Source organism: Arvicola amphibius, chromosome 2 (assembly GCF_903992535.2).
Source record: "Arvicola amphibius chromosome 2, mArvAmp1.2, whole genome shotgun sequence".
NCBI classification, from domain to species: Eukaryota; Metazoa; Chordata; class Mammalia; order Rodentia; family Cricetidae; genus Arvicola; species Arvicola amphibius.
The window spans coordinates 103,550,117-103,573,570 of record NC_052048.2 but is presented as its reverse complement, the minus strand read 5'-3'; the positions used below and the strand labels follow the sequence as shown (position 1 = coordinate 103,573,570).

General features: G+C 47.0%; 1 protein-coding gene across 1 annotated transcript in view; it reads left to right on the top strand.

Moving 5' to 3' along the window:
• Trappc12 (trafficking protein particle complex subunit 12) overlaps positions 1–23,454 on the top strand; it is a 62,589-nt gene that overhangs the window by 15,577 nt on the left and 23,558 nt on the right. Inside the window, exons 4-5 of the mRNA XM_038317847.1 lie at positions 10,945–11,058; positions 12,272–12,410. Of these exons, the coding sequence (XP_038173775.1) occupies positions 10,945–11,058; positions 12,272–12,410 (253 nt within the window). The remainder of the gene's footprint in view (positions 1–10,944; positions 11,059–12,271; positions 12,411–23,454) is intronic.

The window sequence follows — 23,454 nt, the reverse complement described above, 5'->3', positions numbered from 1 at the left end:
ACACATGAGTCTTTCGGCTCTGAGAAGATAGCAAAGGTTGCTAGCTCTTGCTCTCTGATCTTCACCGTCACTCATACGGTGTACTCAGATTCAAAGGTCTGGCACTACATTTGTTAAACCTTCACACCCCAGTCTCACTGACCTATGGGGGCTCTTCCTCAGCATCTTCAGCCCTGACAGGAGAGCCCAGCTTTCCTTAGCAGGCAGTGAAGGTTGGCTTCTGTCTCCTCCGTCTTCCACAGACAGCCTCCTGTTCAGAGCTTTTGTGCCCAGGACAAAGTCCCAGCTGTCCAGAGTCCGAAGACCAAACCCTCCACGCCTCCCTCCTCTCCACACTGCTTGTTCTAGAAAACTCCAAACCCTCCACGCCTCCCTCCTCTCCACACCGCTTGTTCTAGAAAACTCCAAACCCTCCACGCCTCCCTCCTCTCCACACCGCTTGTTCTAGAAAACTCCAAACCCTCCACGCCTCCCTCCTCTCCACACCGCTTGTTCTAGAAAACTCCAAACCCTTCACGCCTCCCTCCTCTCCACACCGCTTGTTCTAGAAAACTCCAAACCCTCCACGCCTCCCTCCTCTCCACACCGCTTGTTCTAGAACACTCCAAACCCTCCACGCCTCCCTCCTCTCCACACCGCTTGTTCTAGAACACTTGCATGGTTGCCACAAACACAGGTCTTCACTCTATAACCTGAAAGAGTGTAGAATCCCAGCAGAGACCTTGTCCTCCAACAGAAGCAGGCAGCTGTCACCATGGCAGGCATTTATCAGCCAAAACCTGGGTCTGCTAGCAGCAGTGTGCCGTTCCTCTCAGCGTCTTTCACTACGCTACCAGTGTGTTCTCAGGAAGGTCAGTGCTACACTATGTTATATACATGACAATTAGGGTAAATGTCAATCTCATGTCCCATCGATTCTTGTACTGAAATGATTCTCCGATGATTCCTGTGCTTAAAAGCTTTTTGTAGCTCAGCATGTCAACATATGCCTGTAATTCCAACAGTCTGAGGTTGAGGTAGGAAGATTATGTGTTTGAGACCAGTCTGGGCTACGTAGCAAGACATTAGGAAAATAAGACTTTGTCAGAGAAAAAAGAAAGATGCTAGTTTTTTAAAAAGTCAGGGATAACTCATTTTGGTGTCTGCTTTTCTTCAATTGTTGGTGAGATTGTAGGCAACCATCACTGTGGCTCATGGGAGCTAGTATAGTGAACAGACCTTTCCATGGTAAGGGACAGACATTCCCCTTCCTTCTATTTAGCCTTTAAAAAAAAAAAAAAAAAAAAAAAAAAAAAAAAAAAAAAAAAAAACACTGTAGCCTGTCTTGATGACAGACAGGTTTCACGTAAAGTATGCCTTTATTTCCCAGTACATCTCTGAAGTCACCCACGAGCCCTGTACTGACTGTAGTCCATCCGCTTTCCGTGTTTCTACCCTCTGTGCTTATTCCTGGTATTAACACAGGCTTGTATTTTTTCCCCATACATCGAAAATGCTTGAGGTCATGGGAAATCTTACTGCAGGTCCCAACCAAGAAGCCTTTTCAAGACGGGTGCATTTATAAAAGGCCATGGTGTTTAATTGTGTCTTAAAGGAAGTCCTACCATCTTTAAAGAGGAAAGAGGTTCTGAATATATTTTCTGAAGACTCGTCAGAGTGTTCTAAGATTGTAATTTACAGATAAGTGAATGTCACTGCCTGGGGAGAAGGACATTTTAATCACTCCCGTGGTGTCATGGGCAGAATGAACGATGTCCTCAGAGAGCAAGCAGATGAGCTGTGCATTCACCATTAGTTACTCAGATTCCTCTCGCTGGACGATCTGTCTGAGCCTTGGGAATCAGAGATGCCTGTGTTCAGTTTTCAAAGAGTCTTAACTCATTTCCTAGTTTTTAAGAAATAATATTTATTTAAATTTAGAAATTTTCTCATAACAAACTAACTTCATCACCAGAGTGCTACAAGGCCTACCCAGTAGAGGCAAAGTTTCTACAAAATTTCCCGAAGCCTCGAGTCTTATGTGCCATGTTTCAAGTGCTGATTTTGAAAAGTATTTATTTACTGGACATTTCTAACATCTCACATTGATAATAGAAGGGGAAAAGGAAAATAGAAAATGCTGAGAACAGGAAAAAAAAAACCACTCAGAAAATTACCATTTCAAACCAGCAGGAGGATCCTAACTAGCAGCCCTGGGGCTTGCCTATGTGGTGCTGGTTTATAGTCACATGTGAAAACTGGCAGGTGACACCTAAACTGTGACTCGGAAAGCCAGGCAGAATTGAACTCAGATCACCTAGCACCTTCCCTGCGTGTTCTCCCAGCACCTATTACAAGTTGTCCTCTGTGTTGACAGGTCCTGGGAGATCTCGTTTCTTGCTGTCTTCTATGCCCTTGTAACAACCCCACACACACACTTTTCAGGAACCCATGACAGGACTCCTCTGTCCTGGCTGACTCTCAAAGGCTCTAGTGGCAGATGAGTGAGGAGAATGGGCTGTGATCATGGTTGACTTCCATAGGGACAAAAAGTTATTCCTGGGCCTGGAAGTGTCTTTCAAACACAAAGCTTGAGCCAAATGAATATTCTGTATTCTGGCATCAGGAAATAAAGAACTGGGGAGACAGAGCATAGAAGACGTGAACTAGATCTTCTAGCGGCTAGTGTGTGATTTCCTCTCTCATCCCTTGGTGACGTTTGTTTAAATAACAATCTGAGGGAAACCACCTCCTCCCTGCCCCTCTACTTGCCTGTTGACCCAGGCTAGACGATCCTAATCACACCCATGATTGGTCCTGAGTTACTAGGAGTGAGCCCTTTCATGTCCTAACTCCGGTCCTGGGCCTTGGCCCTCTATCACAAGGGCCCTAAACACCCTGATAGCCCTGAGTCTCCTGAGAAATGAAGGTGGCAGGGCTGTCAGACTGCTGCCCTGGGCCACTGCCTGTTACCGTAAGGAAGAACTGGGACCTTGTGACTTCCAGTGTTTGCTGTCGGATTAATGTACATTTCTGAGATTTAAATGCATGCCGTGTATAGATGAGCTACAGCGGTTACGACGAAATCCTAGTCAGGCATCTGTGGAGCTGGTACTCTGGGAGGAGCCACTGACACCCTCACACTGCTGCGCTCTGCCCGTCCAGTGAGAAGGCCCCTTCCAGCAGACTTACCCTTACTTAGAAAATGAATAATTGAGACGATGAGTTTTGCTTTATTTTTTTAGCAGATCTAGTTTGAGATAAAGAAGACAACTCAGTATGGAATCACCGCAGGCTCCATGGGGTTGTGAAGACATTCCACTATTTTTAATCATCTATAGAGCACTTCATATCTGCAAGCTCCTTACAAATAATGTTGCCCACTTAAGTGTTTTATTTGTGGTGGATATCCATACAGAGTGGTTATAAAATGAGATAGGAGCCTTAATTACATAAGAAGTGTTTTTAAAATATGTAAACAGATTTTTCTCATGTCCATACTTTTGCCTATGCACAAATTCTAATTGCCTTGCTACTGTGTTGAGCAGATAACAACATGCATTGTGGCATCATAAAACACAACATTAGGAGACTGTATCTACTACAGTCATCCCTTGGTATCATGGAGATGGTTTTCAGGAACCCCATGCGGACCAAGCCTTATGGGTGTTGAGCTCTCATGTCCTGCGTCACAGGGTCTGCATGTTTCTCAGATGCAGCCCCGTGTCGCTGCCCCACTTCATTCCTTCCTTTGGTTATTGTTTTTATTGAGCTCTATATTTTTCTGTGCTTCCCCCCCTTCCTTTCCCCTCCTCTTTTACCCTCTCCCACTAATCCCCATGATCCCCATTCTCCCAATTTACTCAGGAGATTTTATCTTTTTCTACTTCCCATGTAGATTACATCCATGTATGTCTCTCCTAGGGTCCTCTTTGTTGTCCAGGTTCTCTGGGATTGTGAATTGTAGGCTGGTTTTTCTTTGCTTTATGTCTAAAAGCCACTTACTTATGAGTGAGTACATATTATATTTGTCTTTCTAGGTCTGGGTTACCTCACTCAATAGGATGTTTTTTAGATCATCCATTTGCCTGCAAACTTCAAGATGTCATTTTTTTTTTCTGCTATGTAGTATTTCACTGTGTAAATGTACCACATTTTCCTTATCCGTTCTTCAGTCAAGGTGCATTTAAGTTGTTTCTGGTTTCTGGCTATGACAAACAATGTTGCTATGAACATAGTTGAGCACATGTCCTTGTGGTATGATTGAGCATCCTTTGGTTATTTACTCAAAAGTGGTATTGCTGGGTCTTGAGGAAGATTGTTTCCTAATTTTCTGAGAAATCGGCATACTGACATCCAAAGGGGCTGTACCAGCTGCACTCCCACCAGCAATGCAGAAGTCTTCCCTTTACATCCTCTTCAGCATAAGTTGTCATCAAACATTCTCCTGATGTTATTTTTTAGGTCATTTTCTTCTGCTTCATCTATATTGGGGTGTTCAAGTCTTACTGTTGTAGAACCACCACTTTTTATTGGTGTCTTGTGGTTCTTTGTGGTGTTGAATGTGTTCTTTCCTGTCTACTCATCTTTTCCTTTGATTGGTGTAGTTTGGGCTGAGTCTCTAGTGGTCAGTCTTCCAAGTACCAGTGGGTTCAAGGCTCACATGGTTGTTCCTTGTGGTGCAGTCAGAGCCATGGTTCCAGTCACCCCAGAGGTCACTCAGAGTTCCCAGAGGTCACTCAGAGTTCCCAGAGGTCGCTCAGCACTCCAGGGGCCGCTCTGCAACCCCAGGGATCTTTCGGGTCTGTTCCCATGAAGGTTGCTTGCTTGGGGCTGCACCCACTGAGGCTCTGCCTTGTGCCTTCTCAGGCAGAGGTTTCTGGCTTAGGCCTGCTCCAACAGAGGCCACTGGCTCACATCTGTTCCTACAGATATCCTTGGCTCAGGCCTGCTCCCACAGAGGTCTCTGGCTCTGGCCTGCTCCTGCAGAGGTTGCTGGTTCTGCACTGCATTCCTTCTAACACCAAGGCCTGCAAGTGTGTTTTAAACAGCTGCTGGACTGTATCGGGTGGGAAGTCTGGCATGAAAACAGCCCATACATGGTTTTCTACCCATCCATCAGCAGCTGGTTAGATATGCAGGTACAGAGGGCAGCTGGATCTAACTCCTTACACTTTTCAACACTCCCCCCATGCCTGACCTTTGCTTACTGTTTGCCTGACCCACATGGCCACCATTCAGCAGCTGGGAGCACATGGTGCCTGCTGAAGGACTGTGTGGCATAGGAAGCCCACAGGAGTGGGCGTTCAATAGCCACAGCTCCTGTGTGCTCTGGTTCTGAGGTACCACTATGGAAAAGGTGTCGCTGGGTAGGGTTGGGGCAGAGCCGTCACTGCAGTGGGAAGATGGAAATGGACACGCCCATTTCCAGAGGGCCAGATGTGGCAGCGGCTTCTGGGGGTGCAGCCTTTTGTTCACAATGCTTCTGAGCTTACGGATGGGACATTTGTATTAGCCCGGATGTGGATACATACAAGGCCTTTGTATTTGGTACACAGACATTGTGTATGTGTGTCTGCGGAGGTGATATTACCCAAAAGATGAAGGTATATTTATAAGACTACCCTCAAATTTCACGTTACCCCTCTGTAGTTTTGTGTCTATGGAGCATTTTCTTAGAGAGCCCCTTTTCTAGTATCAGTTACTAACTCAGGGTGCCTCCAGCTAAGCCAGCAGTTGAAGTAGCTACCTGTGAAATGTTGATGTTGAGAAAATTGAGCAGTAATGACCGAGTATTTGGAGACTGCTCGCTGCCCTGAGCCAGGCCCCCCCGTCCAGGTGATGGCGGAGCTCTCACCAGGGCACTGATGACCTCGTCTGTGCACCTCTGCCGCCTTGGCAGCCTCCACCCTTCAGCCTTCTTCTTACTCTGCTCTCCACTCCTGGTGTTCAGCCAGTGTGAACCAGTCCATTTCGTACGGGAAAGGCTGTGGTGGCCGGCTTGAGTGTGAACACAATGGTGTGGCCATCGTGTGCAGTTTCCACAGAGCTGGTCCCTCTCCTGTTTACTTCCTGAGGCCACCTCAGCCTTGCTTGGTTCTCAGCAGTCACCACATTCCTTCCAGCCACTGAATGATGGCTGAGGTGAGATCCGGCATGGAAGTGTGCTGTGCACTTCTCCCAGCTCCTTTGCCACGGCTTACCATGAATACCTGCTAGTGGTTCTGTAGCCAGGAGCCATCATACACACCCTGGGGCAGATCACCTGCCCACGGTCCTTTTTCAGGGTCAGCCTTTGGAGGGAAATGACAACCTCAAAGAATATGATCATTTTTGCGGCTGTTAACACATACTGTGTTCCAGAAAGAGTGTTACCATGTACCTTGACCCTAATGTCACTTTAGTATCTCCTTATTTGGCCTCATTTTTATCTTGTTTTTAGTTTTTGAAACTTTTATTCTGACTTCTTAGGCTAACAAAGGCATTTGCTTTTTTATAGTTTGTGTTTCTTTGTTAATATAGGTAAATACTTTTATTTATTGTCATTTGTTTTGCTATGCTTACAGTCTGCTCCCAATTCTTTGAATGTCTATAGAAATACTGCAGTATATCCAAATAGACTAGGGTCCCAAAAAGCCAGTACATGCAGTAGAAACAAGTCCCAGTGCCTTTATCAACGGTTTCTCACTCAGTCCCCATGTTCAGTCACATTCAGAGAGTCCGGTTTGATCACATGCCCGTTCAGTCCCGGTCCAGCTGGATTTGGTGCGCTCCCATTAGAACAGGCACACTGTCTCAGTGGATGGAACAACCCCTCGCAGTCCTGACTTCCTCAGCTTCCTAGACCTGGATTTAGGGGGGAGGGCCTTGGACTTCCCACAGGCAGGGTTCCCTGCCCTCTCTCAAGCAGGGAGGGGGAAGGAGGAGGGGAGGAAGTATAAATTTTTGAATGGAAAAATAAAAAAAAAAGAAATGAAACCAAAAAAAATACTGTAGTAAAGAATTCTTTTATTTATGGTGATGGGTCAACCATTAATGTACTCACTGTGCAACTACTTTAACCCAAGCTTGATCACTAGAACATGAGTTTAAAAGCCAGGCATGCTTTTGTGTGTTGTAATCATATGCTTGTTATCTCAGCATTGGGAAAACAGACAAATCAACCATTAGGACTCTGGGTTAGTGAGAGACGCTGTCTCAAGAAAACACTGTGGAGCATATCCAAGGAATGAAACCCAAGGCTGTCCTCTGGCATTCCAAATGTACGCACAAACACACACACACTCATTCCTTTCTTAGCCCCGTGTGAAATTAAATGCCAAGGAAGGAAACACTTAGATATTGTTGATCTTTGGTGGCCACTGACCACTGGAGGCTCTTTTATCCCCAAGAACTGAATCCTGTCCTTGGGTCAGCACAACCAGGCTGAGCGTGTGCATGAGGGAATGAAGAATAGGAGGGAGAGTATGCCCAGGTCCGGAAGGTGAGTCTGTGTTGCACGAATAATAAAAACTCAGAGAGAGAAATTGGGGTTTAACCTGAAGGTCCAGAAAAGCAAAATAGCCTGCCACTGGCTCTTAACCTCGACCTCAATCCAAAGGCGATTCTGCCTTCAAAAATCTCAGACTGAAACTGAGAGCTGGCTCCTCCCATTTTATAATCCTCTCTAGTTCTGGGATTAAAGGCATACACCATTACCACCTGGTTTCTATGGCAAGCTTGTGTGGCTGTTGGAATTAAAGGTGTGTGTCGTTGCTGCCTGGTCTATTAGGCTGGCCAGTGTGGCTGTTTTACTTTTCTGATCCTCTGGCAAGTTTTATTTAGTAAAATACAAGTGAAAGGCCACTACAGATCTGCTCCCGGAGCTCCGCCCGTTTGCCTGGGGAGGATCAGTGTACAAGTGACTGCAGAGTACAGCAGGTTGGGAGGGGTTGGAGACGAAGACAGACAGGATCTCAGAGGTGGCCAGGTGAAGCTCTTTTGAATTATTGGTGTAATTATGCTTCCCCTAATGGTTGCATTAGCCCAGGCAGCTCACAGCGCTGATGGAGAGGTGTGCTTGCTCACACAGGCAGACAAGAGAAAGGACCTGGCTAGGCTGTAGACTCCAGACAGTTGTACAATGACAACTGTAAGGAAAGCATATGAGACACATACTTACTACATCCCTGCCGTCTACAGGGGATGGTATTTTGTGTCATGCCCAAGTAAGCAATATTCCATGCTCCAAATGGAAGGTTTCTCTCCCGCCCACCAGTTCATGAATAACCCCTCAGAGGCTTAATATTAATTATAAATGTTTGGCCGATGTCTCGGGCTTATTACTAGCTAGCTCTTACATTTAAATTAAGCCATTTCTATTAATCTATGAATTGCCACATGGCCATGGCTCTGACCAGTCTACTGGCATGTTGTTTCTTGGGCAGCTGCTGGCGTCTCTGACTCCACCTTTCTTTCTCCCAGTATTCAGTTTGACTTTTCCGCCTAGCTATATTCTGCCTGGCTATAGGCCAAATCAGCTTTGTTTATCAACCTATGAGAGCAACAGATATTCACAGTTTATCCCACAGGACATCCCACATCACTGGGCCTGTCCACAAGACACCAGCAGATGTTCTGTGGCAGCTGTGTACCCCAGGGCTGCCCAAGGCCACTCAGTAACAACTGCTGACTCCTGTCATCAGTGTTTTTGACCTTGGCCGTTCTTTCAGGTGTAAGATGGAATCTCAGAGTTGTTTTGATTTGCATTTCTCTGCAGGGAGACATCTTGCTAACAGGAAAGGCCGGTCAAAACTGTAAGACACAATTCCTAGTAGACATGTTTTTTGTTGTTGTTGTTGTTGTTTGTTTGTTTTTGTACAGTTGTGATTTGCCTAAATTTTGATTGATATGGTAGTTTTATACCAGCTCCACACCTGTGTAACCATCTAGACACCTTTCTGGTTTTCTGTTTTCACCCTTCGTCCATTTGCGGCAATTAGAAGTTGAGTCCTTGTCCTCAGTGAAGCAAGGTCTGGATTTCTTTTACCCAGGCACAATTGGGCCTTACCTGAGTACCCATTATCTTGAGACTGTCACACCCTTTTATTTTGGTTTTTGAGTTTGGGGTTTTATTTTTGTTGTTATTTGTTCATGGGCTCTTGGTTGTTTTTGTCTTGTTCTGTTTTTTGAGACAGGCTCTTGCTGTGTATCCGAGTATCTTAGTTATGGTTCCCATTGCGGTGAAGAAACAGCATAACCATGGCGACTCTTAGAAAGGAAAACATTTCACTGGGACTGGCTTACAGTTCAGGTTCAGTCCATTATCGCCATGGTGGAAAACGCTGGCATGCTAGCAGATCTGGTGCTGGAGAAGTAGCCAGGAACTCTACATCTGGATCCACAGGCAGCAGGAAGAGATTGAGACACAGTGGGCCAAGCTTGAGCATCTGAAACCTTAAAGCCCACCCTGGTGACACACTTCCTCCGACAAGGCCACACCCCATAATAGTTCTACTCCCTGTGGGTCTGTGAAGGCCATTTTCTTTCAGAGCACCACACCTAGACAGGCCTCGGACTCACTGTGTAACCTCAGACTGTGTAGGGCTACAGGCATTTGCCGCCATCCCTAGCCCCATCACTCCTGCGTGAGATCCAGATCCTTCCGCAGTTGCTGCACTCTGATCAGCCCTGAGTCCCCACAGTCACCCTGGGCCATCCTCTGACTCCAGCCCTGCCTCCCTGCAGCTGTGTTGCTTCCTGAGCTCATTGTGCTCTCTTCCCACGCTACACAGGTTTCAGGGACACAACTTCCCCATGCCCACATGGGCCATGTTCTCCATTCCAACCACTTGCTATTTCGTAAGTTTCCCTCTACCACGATCCCATCAGCCCAGGTGGCTTCTCCCATCCGAGTGACCAATCTTTGATATATGTACATGAGCAAGCACGATCTTCTCACTCCTTCCTGTGTCTGTGCACACATGCATGTCCAACAGATTCTTCTGTGACATATTATCTGGAATTGAATTGAATCAAACTTCACATAGTGCCCGTCTTCCTTGTGAGATCCTAGCAGTAATAAGGGCACTCACCACTTTGCCTGTAGGAGGTGCTGACTAAATGAACCACTTTTGCCTATTTATGAGACAGTAATGAGAAGCTGTCTCCAATTGTGTCCTCCTCAGATATCCAATCATGCTCACTTGGAACACCCAAGAGAACCAACGAAAGGTCTAAGTCGTGCTGGCTCATTCTCTCTTTCTCCCCCCTCTCCTCCTCCTCTCTCACTCTCTTGGATCTACTGTGCAGTTAGTGCCAGTTACACTGAGAAACTACGTCTAAGCATCTTCAAGTTCCCGCAGAGGTTAAAGCACTGTAGCTCTGCCCAATGGTCCCTTCCTGCACAGGAGAGAATCAAATGTGAGAGCCCAGACAAATGATCTGTCTGCCCTTGTTGCGGCCTTCCCGTGCTTCAAGTGTGACTGGAAGTGGCATAAAGGAAATGTGTGTTGGTGGGCAGTCCTGCCATGACTGCCTTCACCTTGTTCACTGACCATTCATACTGAGGAAGTAGAATTGTGCTGAACACAGAAGACACAATGTCTTACAGATCGTGATGCTCCTACAGGCACAGATGTGTCTAACACATTTAACCTTGATTGTACATCAACAGAAATGAGAGCCTAGAGGTATCTACTACAAAGGGCGTCGTCTTCTAGATTAGGAATGGGGAGGAGCTGTCCAGCGACCTCCCTGTGTTCTGTGCCTCATTCAGTTTTAATGTTGTGATCTGAATGTCTTGACTGACACCTGCTTTTTGTACCTTTTACTACCAAGTCACATGGGCCATGTTGTCCAGTGACATTGGCCTCTGCGCCAGCTAGCCAGCCATCTTTGCCCTGATTATTAAGATCTGAACGGCTCTGCTACCGCAAAGGAAGAAAGCGTATGTGCGGTTGACACCTCCTGCTTCTGTTCTTTCAGAGCTGCAGGAACTGGAGGGCAGCGGTCGACCTGTGCGGACGTCTGCTCACCGCCCACGGACAAGGATATGGCAAGAGTGGGCTGCCAACCAGCCACACCACAGACTCCTTGCAGGTCAGCGCCCTTTCTGTCGAGTTGTTAGATGGTTTATCGTCATGTGGGGGCACACAGGACTGTGGCCTTTCATGTAAGATGAACAGGATAGGGATTCCTACATTCTGAACTTGATCTCCACGAGAGGTCAGCGGTCCTTCTTTCCCAAGTTTCCTGCATGTTTAATTCCTCCCAAGTGACCTGAAGGTCTCAGTCTCCAGCAAGTGTAGAGCTTACATGTTCTAAAATGTGTGAAAAGAGAGACTTACATGGAAGGAAACTTCTCCAGTGAGGAAATAGCCTTGGAAGTCCGTCAAGACTCCCCTTCCTGTTGAGTTTTTAACTTCAGTTCCAATGTCACCAGGAGTCCCAGAGTGGACTGTCCACAGACTCTGCACCACTGAGAAGAGCTTCCAGTGGGCTGTCTGTGGAGCAGCCTGTGGCAGGCTTCTTGCTGTCTGCTTCCTTCCCACCGAGAGTCTGTGCACTTGGAGAATGGGGCAGTGGTCCCTCAGCCCCCATGCCCTGCATGTCCGGAGTCGCTCACTTGTGGACATGGTGTCCTAGCCGCCTTTGATGCTTTCCTCTTGTTTGTCATGACCAATGTGGTCTTCTCAGATGAAGTCCTCTCACTCTCACGACGATGGCAGCTTTCTCAAACCCATGTGTGGGCCTCCCATGGCCAGTGCACACGCCATGCTCACACTTCTCACAGACAGCCCTCCAAGCCTCTGACCACACCTTTCCCTGTGCTCGCAGGGCCTCCTCAGATCAGCCCTTCCATTCCGAAGAGCCATCTTCACACAGCCTGTGTGCCCCATCCCTCCTGAGGCTTCCCCACCTCCACATCTCTACTCACCCCACTGCAGGGTCCCCACAGTAAGAGGGCTGTTTTTCCTACCGCTGTGTTTCCACAAGCCCCACCACAGAGTTCACCACAGCATGGTTCCCTGTAATAAGAGGGGCTGTTTTCTCTTCAGAAGCTGTCGTGATGCTTAGGCACACACCTTGTATTATTGACTTTATTGTATTATTAGACTCAGTGAAATGAGACTGTTCCCATTGCTGCTGTGGAGCTCAGCACATTTCTGTAAACGTGGAGCCTGTGCAGATGTGAGGACAAGATAATCTCAGCCCTGAGTCCTGACTTCCTTGTGGTAGAGGTCAGGCTCCACACAAGGTCTTGCAGACAGAGCTGACATGGGATGACCTTCTGTCCCGTCCTGCATTTCAGCTCTGGTTTGTGAGGCTGGCACTGCTGGTGAAGTTGGGCCTTTTCCAGAATGCTGCAGTGGAATTTGAACCCTTCGGAACTCTGGACCAGCCAGACCTATACTATGAATACTACCCACATGTGTACCCGGGACGCAGAGGTAAGGGGCAGTGCTGCGCATCTGTGTATTGTATGTATCTGCCCCAATTTGTTGTGGTTTATACAAAATTGATTTCCTGGGTTTTCCTTACCCAATCATGAAAAACTAAATCCATAGCCTAGCACAAAGCCTGAAGCTATAGCTCATGCAATTTTTGTGATCGGGCTGACCTAGAAGTACTTGTTGATGCAAGCTGACCTGGAAGGGTTACTTAGAAGCCACCTGGCCAGCACGTGCTAGAACCTGTTGCCCACTGTTCTCCAAGTGAGCACTGACATTATGCCATGGCCTAGCACAAGCACACATGTTCCTGAAATAAAAGCAAAGATCCCTGAGACACACTCATCTTTCTATGTTGACAGCTCCTGGGAGTCTCTGTTCTTAATTTATTTTAAAATTTGGTTATAGCAACCAAGAGCATCAGAGTCTCAACCATTGTTTGGAATCACCAGGCCATAGCATGGGGCAAAACTAAGGATTCTCTGAATCCTTGTGTCAAGCATGGTGATTTGGATGAGTATGCTTGGTCCCCAGTTGATGGCACTGTTTGGGAAGGTTTAAGAGGCGTGGCCTTGTTGGAGAAGGTGTGTCCCTGGAAGTGGGCTTTGAGGTTTCAACAGATGCCAGTGCTTCCCAGTGCACTGCCTTGTTGCTGTGGATCAAGATGTGAGCTCTCAGCTGTCCCTTTGCTCCACTGTCGTGGACCCTAGTCTCTGAAAGGGTAAGCCACTTTAAGCACTTCCTTTGATGAGTTGCCTCGGTCATGGTGCCTTATCACAGCAGTAGAGAGCAAGACACGGTGGTGTAGGGCCTTACAGAGACAGCAACACTGTGTCCCTGGAGAAAGCCATTTTGGAAGATGCCTTCTGACCAGCTTGAAACTGGCTGCTGGGAGCTGGACCCTTCAGTTGCACTTGCCTGGCCAAGGCTGCCTCCCTCCGGTGTCTTTGTGCTTCAACACCCTCAATCACAGAGCAAGGTGGGAAATCCTCCACTGAATGTGGAGATGTGTCATGTGTAAGTGGCTGTGTTGTAGCTGGCACAGCAGCGATTATACACCTACCATTCTGTGCTGTTTTGAGTTCACCAGTGACTCGTGCCATCCTCCTGCAAGGCTGGTGGGCCCCACTTATGTGCACCCCACTTGTTGTGCACCCCAGCAGCTCTACAAAGAGTCATCCTGGTTGTAGGAAATGCAGCTGGCAGAATCAGGCAGGACCAAGGGTATAAAGACAGGGTCGGTGGCAAGTGTTAAACCTTAAATTCACATCAGCATCTTAGCTGTTGTTGGCTGACAAATCCATCCAGAAAGCTGGGCAGAGAAAGTGTTCAGCTGCTTTCTATGTTGTTTTTAAGCTCAGATCCTGAGGCTTTGGAGGGATGTGAGGAGAGTGGAGTAGGTGGCTCTGTGTCATTGGCCTGTTCTGTCCCCAGTCCCCATTACCCCTCACAAAATAGAGCTAGGAGGAGCTCATCCTTGTTAATTCAAGAGACAGCGGGATCCAAGGTCGGCTCGTAACTGTGTAGTTCAGGTTAAGCTGATAATGTTGCTTCTGACTAGAACTTAAGCTTGTAAGGAAGATCCACTTAAAATAGAGCTTAACTCCAAGCCCTATCAGAAGTGGGTTTGTGAGTCTGAGAAGTGAACCAGCATACCGAACAGACTTCATATCAGACAGACTGACCTCAGAGGTCGACCTCCAATCCTTAATGTCTAACGCCTTTCACTCAACCAGGGCCCAGTCAATCCCTTTATCCTCTGTACAAGCAGGTCAGCCAGGTGAAGAACCACAGCCAGGTTCTGTGAGCTGTGGCATCTAGAAGCCATGCCCCCCACACCCCATTAGCAGCTAGAGGAGGTGGAGCAGAGGCTCCCCTGTAGTGAGACTGCCCTGGGACACCACACACCAGTGCCCCACCCTCACACTGTAGCTGGGAAGGTACCTGCTGTGTCCTGAGTGCCATCAGAGTTGTCATTTTGCCCTCTCCACGAATAGGTCACCCACACCCTCCCAGTGTCCATCAGTCCACTCCACATCCATTCCCGAGTCATCCCCACGTGCAGAAGAGAGATGCAGCCCCCTGTGGTGATTCAGGGGTGCTTTCCAGCCTGGGAGCAGGCAAGTGTCACTGATGCTTCCCCACTCTTTCCTCGTCCCCAGGTTTACACTGCTCAAGGGTCTTCTTCCCATGTTAAGGCAGTGAACGCTGGGATGTTGTTTAGTAGCTTAGCTGATGTGAGGTCCTGGAGGATAGAGTTCAGTGACTTAGCACATGCGAGGTTCTAGACAGTGAGCATTAGAGGCTGTATTTTTTCCCACCATATGTATTTGTTACTTTTCTGTTGCTGTGGTGAAACACCATGTCCAAGGCAACTTACAAAAGAAAGGGTTTAAACAGGCTTCTGGTTCCAGAGGGTTGGGTGGAGATGTGAGAGCTCTTTTTAGGCAGCTAGCACAGCAGCTAAGAGCTCGCATCTAAATCCACAGCACAAGGCGAAGAGAGCTTTGAAACCTCAAAGCCCACCCGCGGTGACACACATCATCCAATAAGGCCACACCTCCTACTCCTTCCCAAACAGTTCCACCAACCAGGGACCAAGCATTCTAATACACAAGACTGTGGAGCCATTCTCATTCACACCTTCATACCACACTTCCCTCACTACTGTGTTAAAATCACTGGATAAAATAACTTAAGGAAGAACAGGATATTTTGACTCAGTATTTCAGAAGGGACACAGTCCATCCTGGAGGGGGAAAGGGACACAGCCCATCCCCGTGGGGAAGAATGGTATGTGAGACAGCTGGTCACATCTCATCTGCTGTCTGCCTGCCCAGAGAGTAGATGGGATGCTGGTAGTCTGTTCATTTTCTTTGAATTCTTTGGACCCCCACCCTTGGGATGGGGCCATTCATGTTCAAGGTGGGTTCTCCCACATCAGTTAAACATTTCTGGAGATGTCTTCACAGACAGGCCAAGAGGGTGTCTCCCACATGATTCCAAATCCAATCAAGTCATTAATTAAAGTTACCTAAGTCACCCAAAAAGAGGAGTGGCCCTGTTGTGTACAGATAGCTCTGACAGGTTAAGTACATCAGTGTGTTTAGAAACTGGAGGAGAAGAGTTACAGCTAGTTCATTTTCCTTGATAGCTGTGATCCTTGGGAGATAACCAATTTTTCTCATGAAGAATAGCTGTTTTCCTTCAGCCTAAGAACCATTTCCTCAGCCCTCCTCACAGGCAGAGGCTGGTCCCTCCTCTGCTGCACTCTACCTTGGCCTCAAGGTTAAGAGCTAGTTGTGATTAGGTTTTGTCTGTGACTGACAAAGCATAGAACATGAACCACAGAGGTTCATCTCTCAGGGGCACCGAGCTCCCAAGCTAGTAAGCACATACCTTCATGGAGGGTCTGGACTCTTCCTGGTGACATCCCATGAATCACAGATGCAGAGTTACTATTTCATATCCGTGGCTGCTGAAACTTGACACAGGTGTTGGAGGACTCTAAAAGGCAGGTGTTTCTTGATGAAACTGTCCTGCTGTCCAGTATCGTCACGTCTTTTGCTCAGGAGTGCAGAGACTTCTGCACAACATGCTCCTCTGTGGGGACTTTCCAAGGAGCATGCTTCCATGAAGGATAGGAGCAGCTGTTTGAGTCCAGGTGTAGAGCAGCCCTTTGTCACTGTACAGTCTGAAGCTGTGTTCTCCAGGTGTGCAGCCTGAAGAGCATGCAGATGTGCAGCCTGTAGAGCACGCAGATGTGAGGCCTGTAGAGCATGCGGATGATGTGCAACATGTAGAGCATGCGGATGTGCAGCATGTAGAGCATGCAGGTGTGCAGCCTGTAGAGCATGCAGGTGTGCAGCCTGTAGAGCATGCAGATGTGTAGACTATATTCTGCTTCTGTCTAAAATTAAGCGACACCCGGGATGTGGATGAAGGGAAGACGGGAGTTGTGCATCATTAAGCAGCTAATTTGAATTATGAAATGGACATAAATCTCACATGCTGGAATGTTAACATGTATACACAATGATAGGCTGGACGCTGGCAAATGCCGCTTATCATTTGTGGCATAACAAGCATAAATGTAAGAATTTGATTCATTCATTTCATTTTAGCTCACAATATATAAGCAAAGCAAATCATTAAAATGTGCTTTAAAAAAGAGGAGGTTATAGTCATACAAACAAATAACTTTTATGAACAAGCTTTAATATATTTCATTTAAGATTGGGCAGAATTTGTGCCCATTCTGGATGCTCATAACAAGACTTGATGAGTTGTGTGTGAAGCTGATAAAGCTGAGGATTTTTGTTTTTCATTCACGAAAGGGACAGTGCTGTGTTTGATATATTTGTCAGACAGTTCAGCAGTTCCTCTCCAGTGTTCAACTGCTCTGCAAGCCCAGCTAGCTTTGTCCCCTGGCTGTGAGTTCCAGCTGTTCTGCTGCACAGAGCCTCCTTCTTGCTCGTGGGAGCAGCAAGGAGGACAACAAATTCAAGCAGAGCAGTCCCAGTGCCCACAGTACTCTGGCCTCTGCCCCCACACTTACTGCTCTTTCCTGCCGAGGCTGCATGTCCCTCCCCAGCACTGAGCCCCCTGACTAAAGCTCTCACTGCCAGTCCTGCACTTTCAGCAAAGCCCTCCAACCAGGAACTCCCACACTCCCCGATCTAGGTGTCACATGTTCACACATATTCACTGAACATGCTTGCTGTCTGTTTCAGGAGCCTGTCTCCCTTGGTGCCCTACTTTCCCCAGGTTGCTCAAATTTCTTCCCAGGCAATAGAAACATCTGTCTGTCCTCCTTAGGTCCCAAAGACACAAGAGTCACAATCCCACCCCAATTGACTCTGGGGACTGGTGGGTTTACTGCAGCTCTTACAGAACAAGGTGAGGGATTACCTACAAAGGCATAGGTACCCCTCCGCTCAACAGGCTTCCCCATAGCTGCATAGATGGAGCCCCTTCCTCTAGTCCTCCATAGCCTACATACTCTGGCCCCTTCTGAGGCTGTGTTCATTTAAGGCAGAGATTCACATAACGGGTGGTAGGAAATGACTGGATGTTCAGGGGAGGGGGTTCTGACCTCATCTTTCAGGGTGGAGTGTGAACAGGCAACAAGATGGTGATGGCTTGACTCCCAGTACAGTCAGAATACACCTATGACTTTAGGATGCACAGTTAGCCTCTTTCCAGTGTGAGGCTCTTACAAAGACTAGTGTAGATGGCACTGTACGTTCCTCTGCGTGAGCATCCATGGGCTTTTCCAAGGTCTGAGTTAAAAGTGGTTTTGCTGAAATCTCTTGTGCCTGAGTTTTCAGCTTAGCAAGAGACCAGATTACTGTCGAAGCAGCTCCACATCCTCTGTTCCCTCCAGCAGCACTGTGTGGTTTTCTTTCCCCCACTCAAGCCAGACACTTGGCTGGACTGTGACCCGCTGGACCTGCGGTTCCACCTCTCGTCCTCAGTCCCTTCCCCTGAGTACTGTTCTGAGGGGCTTCCCCTCCCACAGGGCCACGCTCACACAGGCTCCCATTGCTGCTTCGCTGATAGGCTTTTTGTGTAGTAGGCGTTTAATCCCTTGTTAGGAGTTTTACCGGCAGTTTCTCCCATTTTAGGAAGGATTGTTTCCAAGCCTGCAGAAGGGTAGTCAGTCTGCTTTGAAAGGGCCAGCCTGACTTTTTTGTTTGGTAGCATCTCCTGGCGACTCCATATCCACTGTATCTAGAATCATAACCACAGACATCCTGGCTGTGTTGTTGGGGTCAGAGTAGGAACTGAGGCATACAGGGACATGTACCAGAGAATGTTCTGGAATATGTTCTCTCTTTTTTTTTTTTTTTTTGCCTTAACATTTTTTTATTGATATTTATTGAGCTCTACATTTTTCTCTGCTCCCCTCCCCACTTCAATCTACCCCCAAGGTCCTCATGCTCCCAAATTTACTCAGGAGATCTTGTCTTTTTCTACTTTCTACTTCCCATGTAGATTAGATCTATGTAAGTCTCTCTTAGTGTCCTCATTGTTGTCTAAGTTCTCTGGGATTGTGGTTTGTAGGCTGGCTTTCTTTGCTTTATGTTTTAAAACCACCTATGAGTAAATACATGTGATAATTGTCTTTCTGTGTCTGGGTTACCTCACTCAAAATAATGTTTTCTAGCTCCATCCATTTTCCTGCAAAAATTTAAGCTGTCATTTTTTTCTGCTGTGTAGTACTCCATTATGTAAATGTACCACATTTTTCTTATCCATTCTTGATCGAGGGGCATTTAGGTTGTTTCCAGGTTCTGGCTATGACAAAAAAAGTTGCTATGAACATAGTTGAGCACATGTCCTTGTGGCACGATTAAGCATCCTTTGGATATATACCCAAAAGTGGTCTGGAATATATTCTTAACTGAGTCGCAGCACACTGCTGGCCTGGCCATTAATAGCTGGACGTTAATGTAGCTCTGAGTACATGAATAGTGCTCCCATAGATCTGTGAGAAGCTGCTGGCAACTGCACAGGGCACCCTGCTCTGTTCTCCGTGGAGCCATTCTATGCTTCCCCTCTTCAGGGCACACTTTCCACATTCTTTGTGTTCAAGAAAAGGAAACAGGAAGCACAATTAGTCTAGCACATATTCCTATGGAATCTTCTTCCTCAGAATGTTGGACTCCAGAGTCAGACAACTCTGTGACCCACACATGTCTCACTTATCCACTGCCACTCCTATTCTTCCAGAGGGTGTCCCACCTCCCCAGAAAACTGCTACCACCCCACCGCTAGCAAGAAGGAATGAAATGAAGGGGTCAGGTTATATACTGGACACTATGGATTATTTGGAGTTTGTCTGTAATGTTCAGAACAAAACCACTCTTCTTAGGAACTTAAAATCCTTTCCAAACCATGTCCACTTGCTTTGCTTTTCAGAACCTTCCTTGTGCCTGGAGTGGCCTTTTGCTTCTTGTATTCTCTTAACTAAATTATTTTTTGTTTTGTGATCTACTAAAGCTGGGTTTGTATTCAGGTGTTGACGAAAGTTGCATCCCTGGATCGTATCAGTAAGCTGTTCACTGGAGCTTTGTAATAACCTTGTGTGCTGGTACAGTGTGCACCTTGGCACAGTTGTAACTGATGACCTATTGCTGACTCTCAATCAACAGTTGGTCACAGTTCCCAGTGAGCTCACACTCTGCTTATGTATTTGCTGTAATTCTATCTTCCAAGAAGTGAAGTGCCCATCCACCACCATTTTCAATCCATCCGGAGCTCTCTCCTGTGGCAAAGAAAGACTCGCCGTGCATGAGTTTGGGTCTTTTTTAATTAATTAATTAATTAGTTAATTAATTAATTATGTATACAGCATTCTGTCTGTGTGTATGCCTGCAGACCAGAAGAGGGCACCAGACCCCATTACAGATGGTTGTAAGCCACCATTTGGTTGCTGGGAATTGAACTCGGGACCTTTGGGAGAGCAGGCAATGCTCTTAACCTCTGAACCATCTCTCCAACCCCAATGAGTTTGGGTCTTTCTTAATGGTACTGCTTATCATTAAACAGTCCCTCCCTTTCAGTGTGCTGGAGGACGTGAGGCAGAAGATCTCGCTCCAGAAAGAAAACACATTTTTACTATCTTCAGTGCGTCAGCGCAGCGCCCCTGACGGGCTCAGGTCTGTGTCAAGTTCAGGTTGCAGCAGCTGCAGCGACAGCGACACCAGGAGCCTCACTTTAGAGCTGAGTCCTGGTAAATCACCCCACGTCACCTGAACCAGACGTCCTGACTCTTGGATTAACTGAGAGCTAAGTTTGTATCCTCCCAAAACTGTCTGCTCCTCTAAATTCTCACCTGGTCTTCAGTCTTGTTCAGCTCCCCCCTACATCTGCAGCTCCAGGTCTCACTCTCAAGCTAAATTCTGATTCTTTTATATCCACACAAATCTGACATAGCAGCTCAGAATTAAGTGTGTAGCATAATATTGCAAACATCTGGAATTTAATTTTTTTACTGCAAAATCAGTTCACCTCCCACAGCTAACATGTTGTGCTGAAGTTAGATTTAAATTTATAGTTCACATTACTCTGCCTGAACTTCAGAACACCAAGGAAGAATGCCTTCTTCCTGCTTCTGTAGTGATTAGGCGAGCAGGCCTGCTTTTTGTCCTGCCCAGCTTCCGCACGGCTAGCTTTACACCTGAAATAACAACACACAAATTATATTCATTTAAACACTGCTTGGCCCATTAGCTCTAGCCTCTTACTGGCTAACTCTCACATCTTGATTAACCCATTTCTAATAATCTGTGTAGCACCACAAGGTGGTGGCTTACCAGAAAGATTCTAGCGTACATCCGTCTCAGGTCGAAGAATCATGGCGTCTGCCTGACTCAGCTTTCTTTCTCCCAGAATTCTGTTCTGTCTTTCCCGCCTACCTATGTTCTGACCTATCAGGCCAAGCAGTTTTCTTTATTAATTAACCAATGAAAGCAACAGATAGAAGACCCACCTACATCATGCTTCCCACAGCTAGAGGAAGAAGCTGCCCTCTTCCTGCTTCCCACAGCTAGAGGAGGAAGATGCCTTCTTCCTGCTTCCCACTTCTAGAGGAGGAAGATGCCCTCTTCCTGCTTCCTGCAGTTGGAGGAGGACCCTGTTGACTGCTCATCATTCTCACTAATTTTTGCATTAGAACAAACTATTGAAGACATGAAAACTCACCCTGAGGTTTCATTGCTACCATTATCCCACCCAAATGAAGGCTTGATTTTGCCCCAACACTTGCTCAGGTTGAAAAGCCAGTAAGCTGCAGCTAGTCCATGCTTATCATCATCCTCCCTCCATTGAGAAACTTTGATTGAATAACCACTTTTGGTCTAGGATTTTTTTTGTGCATGTACAAATGTAGCATGTGTACAAATGCAGCGTTTGGTGGAAGATGACCACAGAAGGTTGGGAGTGTGTTGTGTCCTTTGAGACACTGACACACTGCAGTGTCTCTTGCATGGAGCATCTCAAGGAGACGAATGGAGTGCACAGTGTCCCCATCAGCTGCCAGTACCTGGAGATGGGGGAGGAGGGTACCAGGAAAGGCAGAGGAGAGGAGAGGAGAGGGTATTCAGGGGGCACCTGACGGAGTGGTGAATCCAGCCAAGTGTCCCTGTAACAAGAATGGAAAAGGAAGGCCAAGACTGGGTACTGTGGGATCTTCTTACATGCTCTCTGTTGCCAGTGGCAGCCGTGCACACAGCAGTGAGTACATGGCAGGCAAGTCCAGTTGTGCCTCTGACACCTGCTGCCAAGAGTCGCATCCTCTGAGAACAGCAGTGAGACCTGCAGAGGTCACACTGATACGGGTCTCTGCTTTCACTTCTTAGTACATGCCAAGGCCTAGCAGGTTTCTAGCACATTCCTCCTTGACTTTCCATGATGGTGGGATAGATCTTCAGCACTAGAGGATCTGCAGTGTAGGCCTCCTCACTACAGGCGACTGTCTGAAATAAACTCTGAAGAGTTGTTTTCATTTAATGTTTTCTGATCAATTAGTGAGAATACTACAGTATTCGTGCCAACTGTGTTAGTTAGGGTTTCTATTGCTATGAAGAGACACCATGACCACAGCAGCTCTTATAAAGGAAAACATTTAATTAGGGTGGCTTATAGTTTCAGAGGTTTAGTCCATTGTCATCATGGTGGGCTATGACGACATGCAAGGTAGACATGGTGCTGGAGAAGGAACTGAGAGTCCTACATCTTGATCTGTGGGCAGAAGGAAGTGAGCTGTGACACTGCTTGAGCACAGGAGACCTCCAATCCCACCCCACAGTGACACACTTTCTCCAACAAGGCCAGCTTTTGGGGGCCAGTTACATTCAAACTACCATATCAACCTAAATTTGGGCAAATCACAACTGTAAAAAAAAACAAAAAAACATTAAAATATTTGAGCCTACAGGGGCCATTCTTTGTTGTTGTTGTTTGGTTTTTTGAGATATGGTTTCTGTGTGTAACTGTCCCAGCTGTCCTGGAACTCACTATGTAGGCCAGGCTAGCCTCAAACTCACAGAGGGCACCATTCTTATTCAAAACACCATGCCCACCCTCTGTTTGGCCTGCTGCAGTAAAGTACTATGGCGTGGCTCTCCATGGTGGTCATTTGGGTATCTGCTACTGAATTCATTTGTGAGCATCTTCGTGGTGGCTGCAGGGCTATGGCAGTAGTGGTCTCCTTTGGCAAAAGGCTGATATGCCTTAGTGAGGCTTAACAGAGAAGATCTGCTTGTATTGTACAGCTGGACCAACAATAAAGGACTTTTGTCCTTGCTTCCACTGGAGCCCCCCTGTGTCCTGGCTAGTATTTTGTCAGTATAGTCACTTGGGGAAGAGGGAACCTTAGTTGAGAAAATGTTCCTACCATATTGGCCCGTGGGCAAGTCTGTGAGGCATTTTCTTGATGGATGCTTGATGCGGGAGGACCCAGCTCACTGGGGCCAGTGCCACCCCTGGGCAGGCGATCCTGGATGGTATAAGAAAGAGGCTGAGCAGGTGTGAGAGACAAGCTAGTAAGCAGCACTCTTTTTGTAACTTTCTTTTTATTTATCCTTTGTGTCTTCCAATTATGTGTTTGGATTATGAATCTCGGTCCCATCATTTCCTGTCTCTTCGTAACAACCCTCTACCCTTGCAACCTCCCCTCCCCCAATAAAATAAAATAAAACTTACGAGGAAAAAAAGGAAAGGAAAAAAATCCCATCATGGAAGCTGTAGTGTGACAGTGAGTCACGCAGTAACCCTTTTGTCCATGTATCTTTATGTGCAAGTGTTCGTTGCAAGGAGTCATTGGTCTGGTTTGAGACCTCTGGTTTCTGCTACACTATCAATACTGGGCACTCACTGGGACCCCTCTTGAATTTCCTGTTGTTGCCCGGTGTCATGGCGATGCTGAAGCTCCAGCAGATCGTAGATGGGATGGATGTTGGGGTGGGCCTGGTTCTGGGCCTGGATAGTTGCAAGGTTGGCCAGCCCACCAGCTCTCCTGTCTTCACCACCAGAGTGA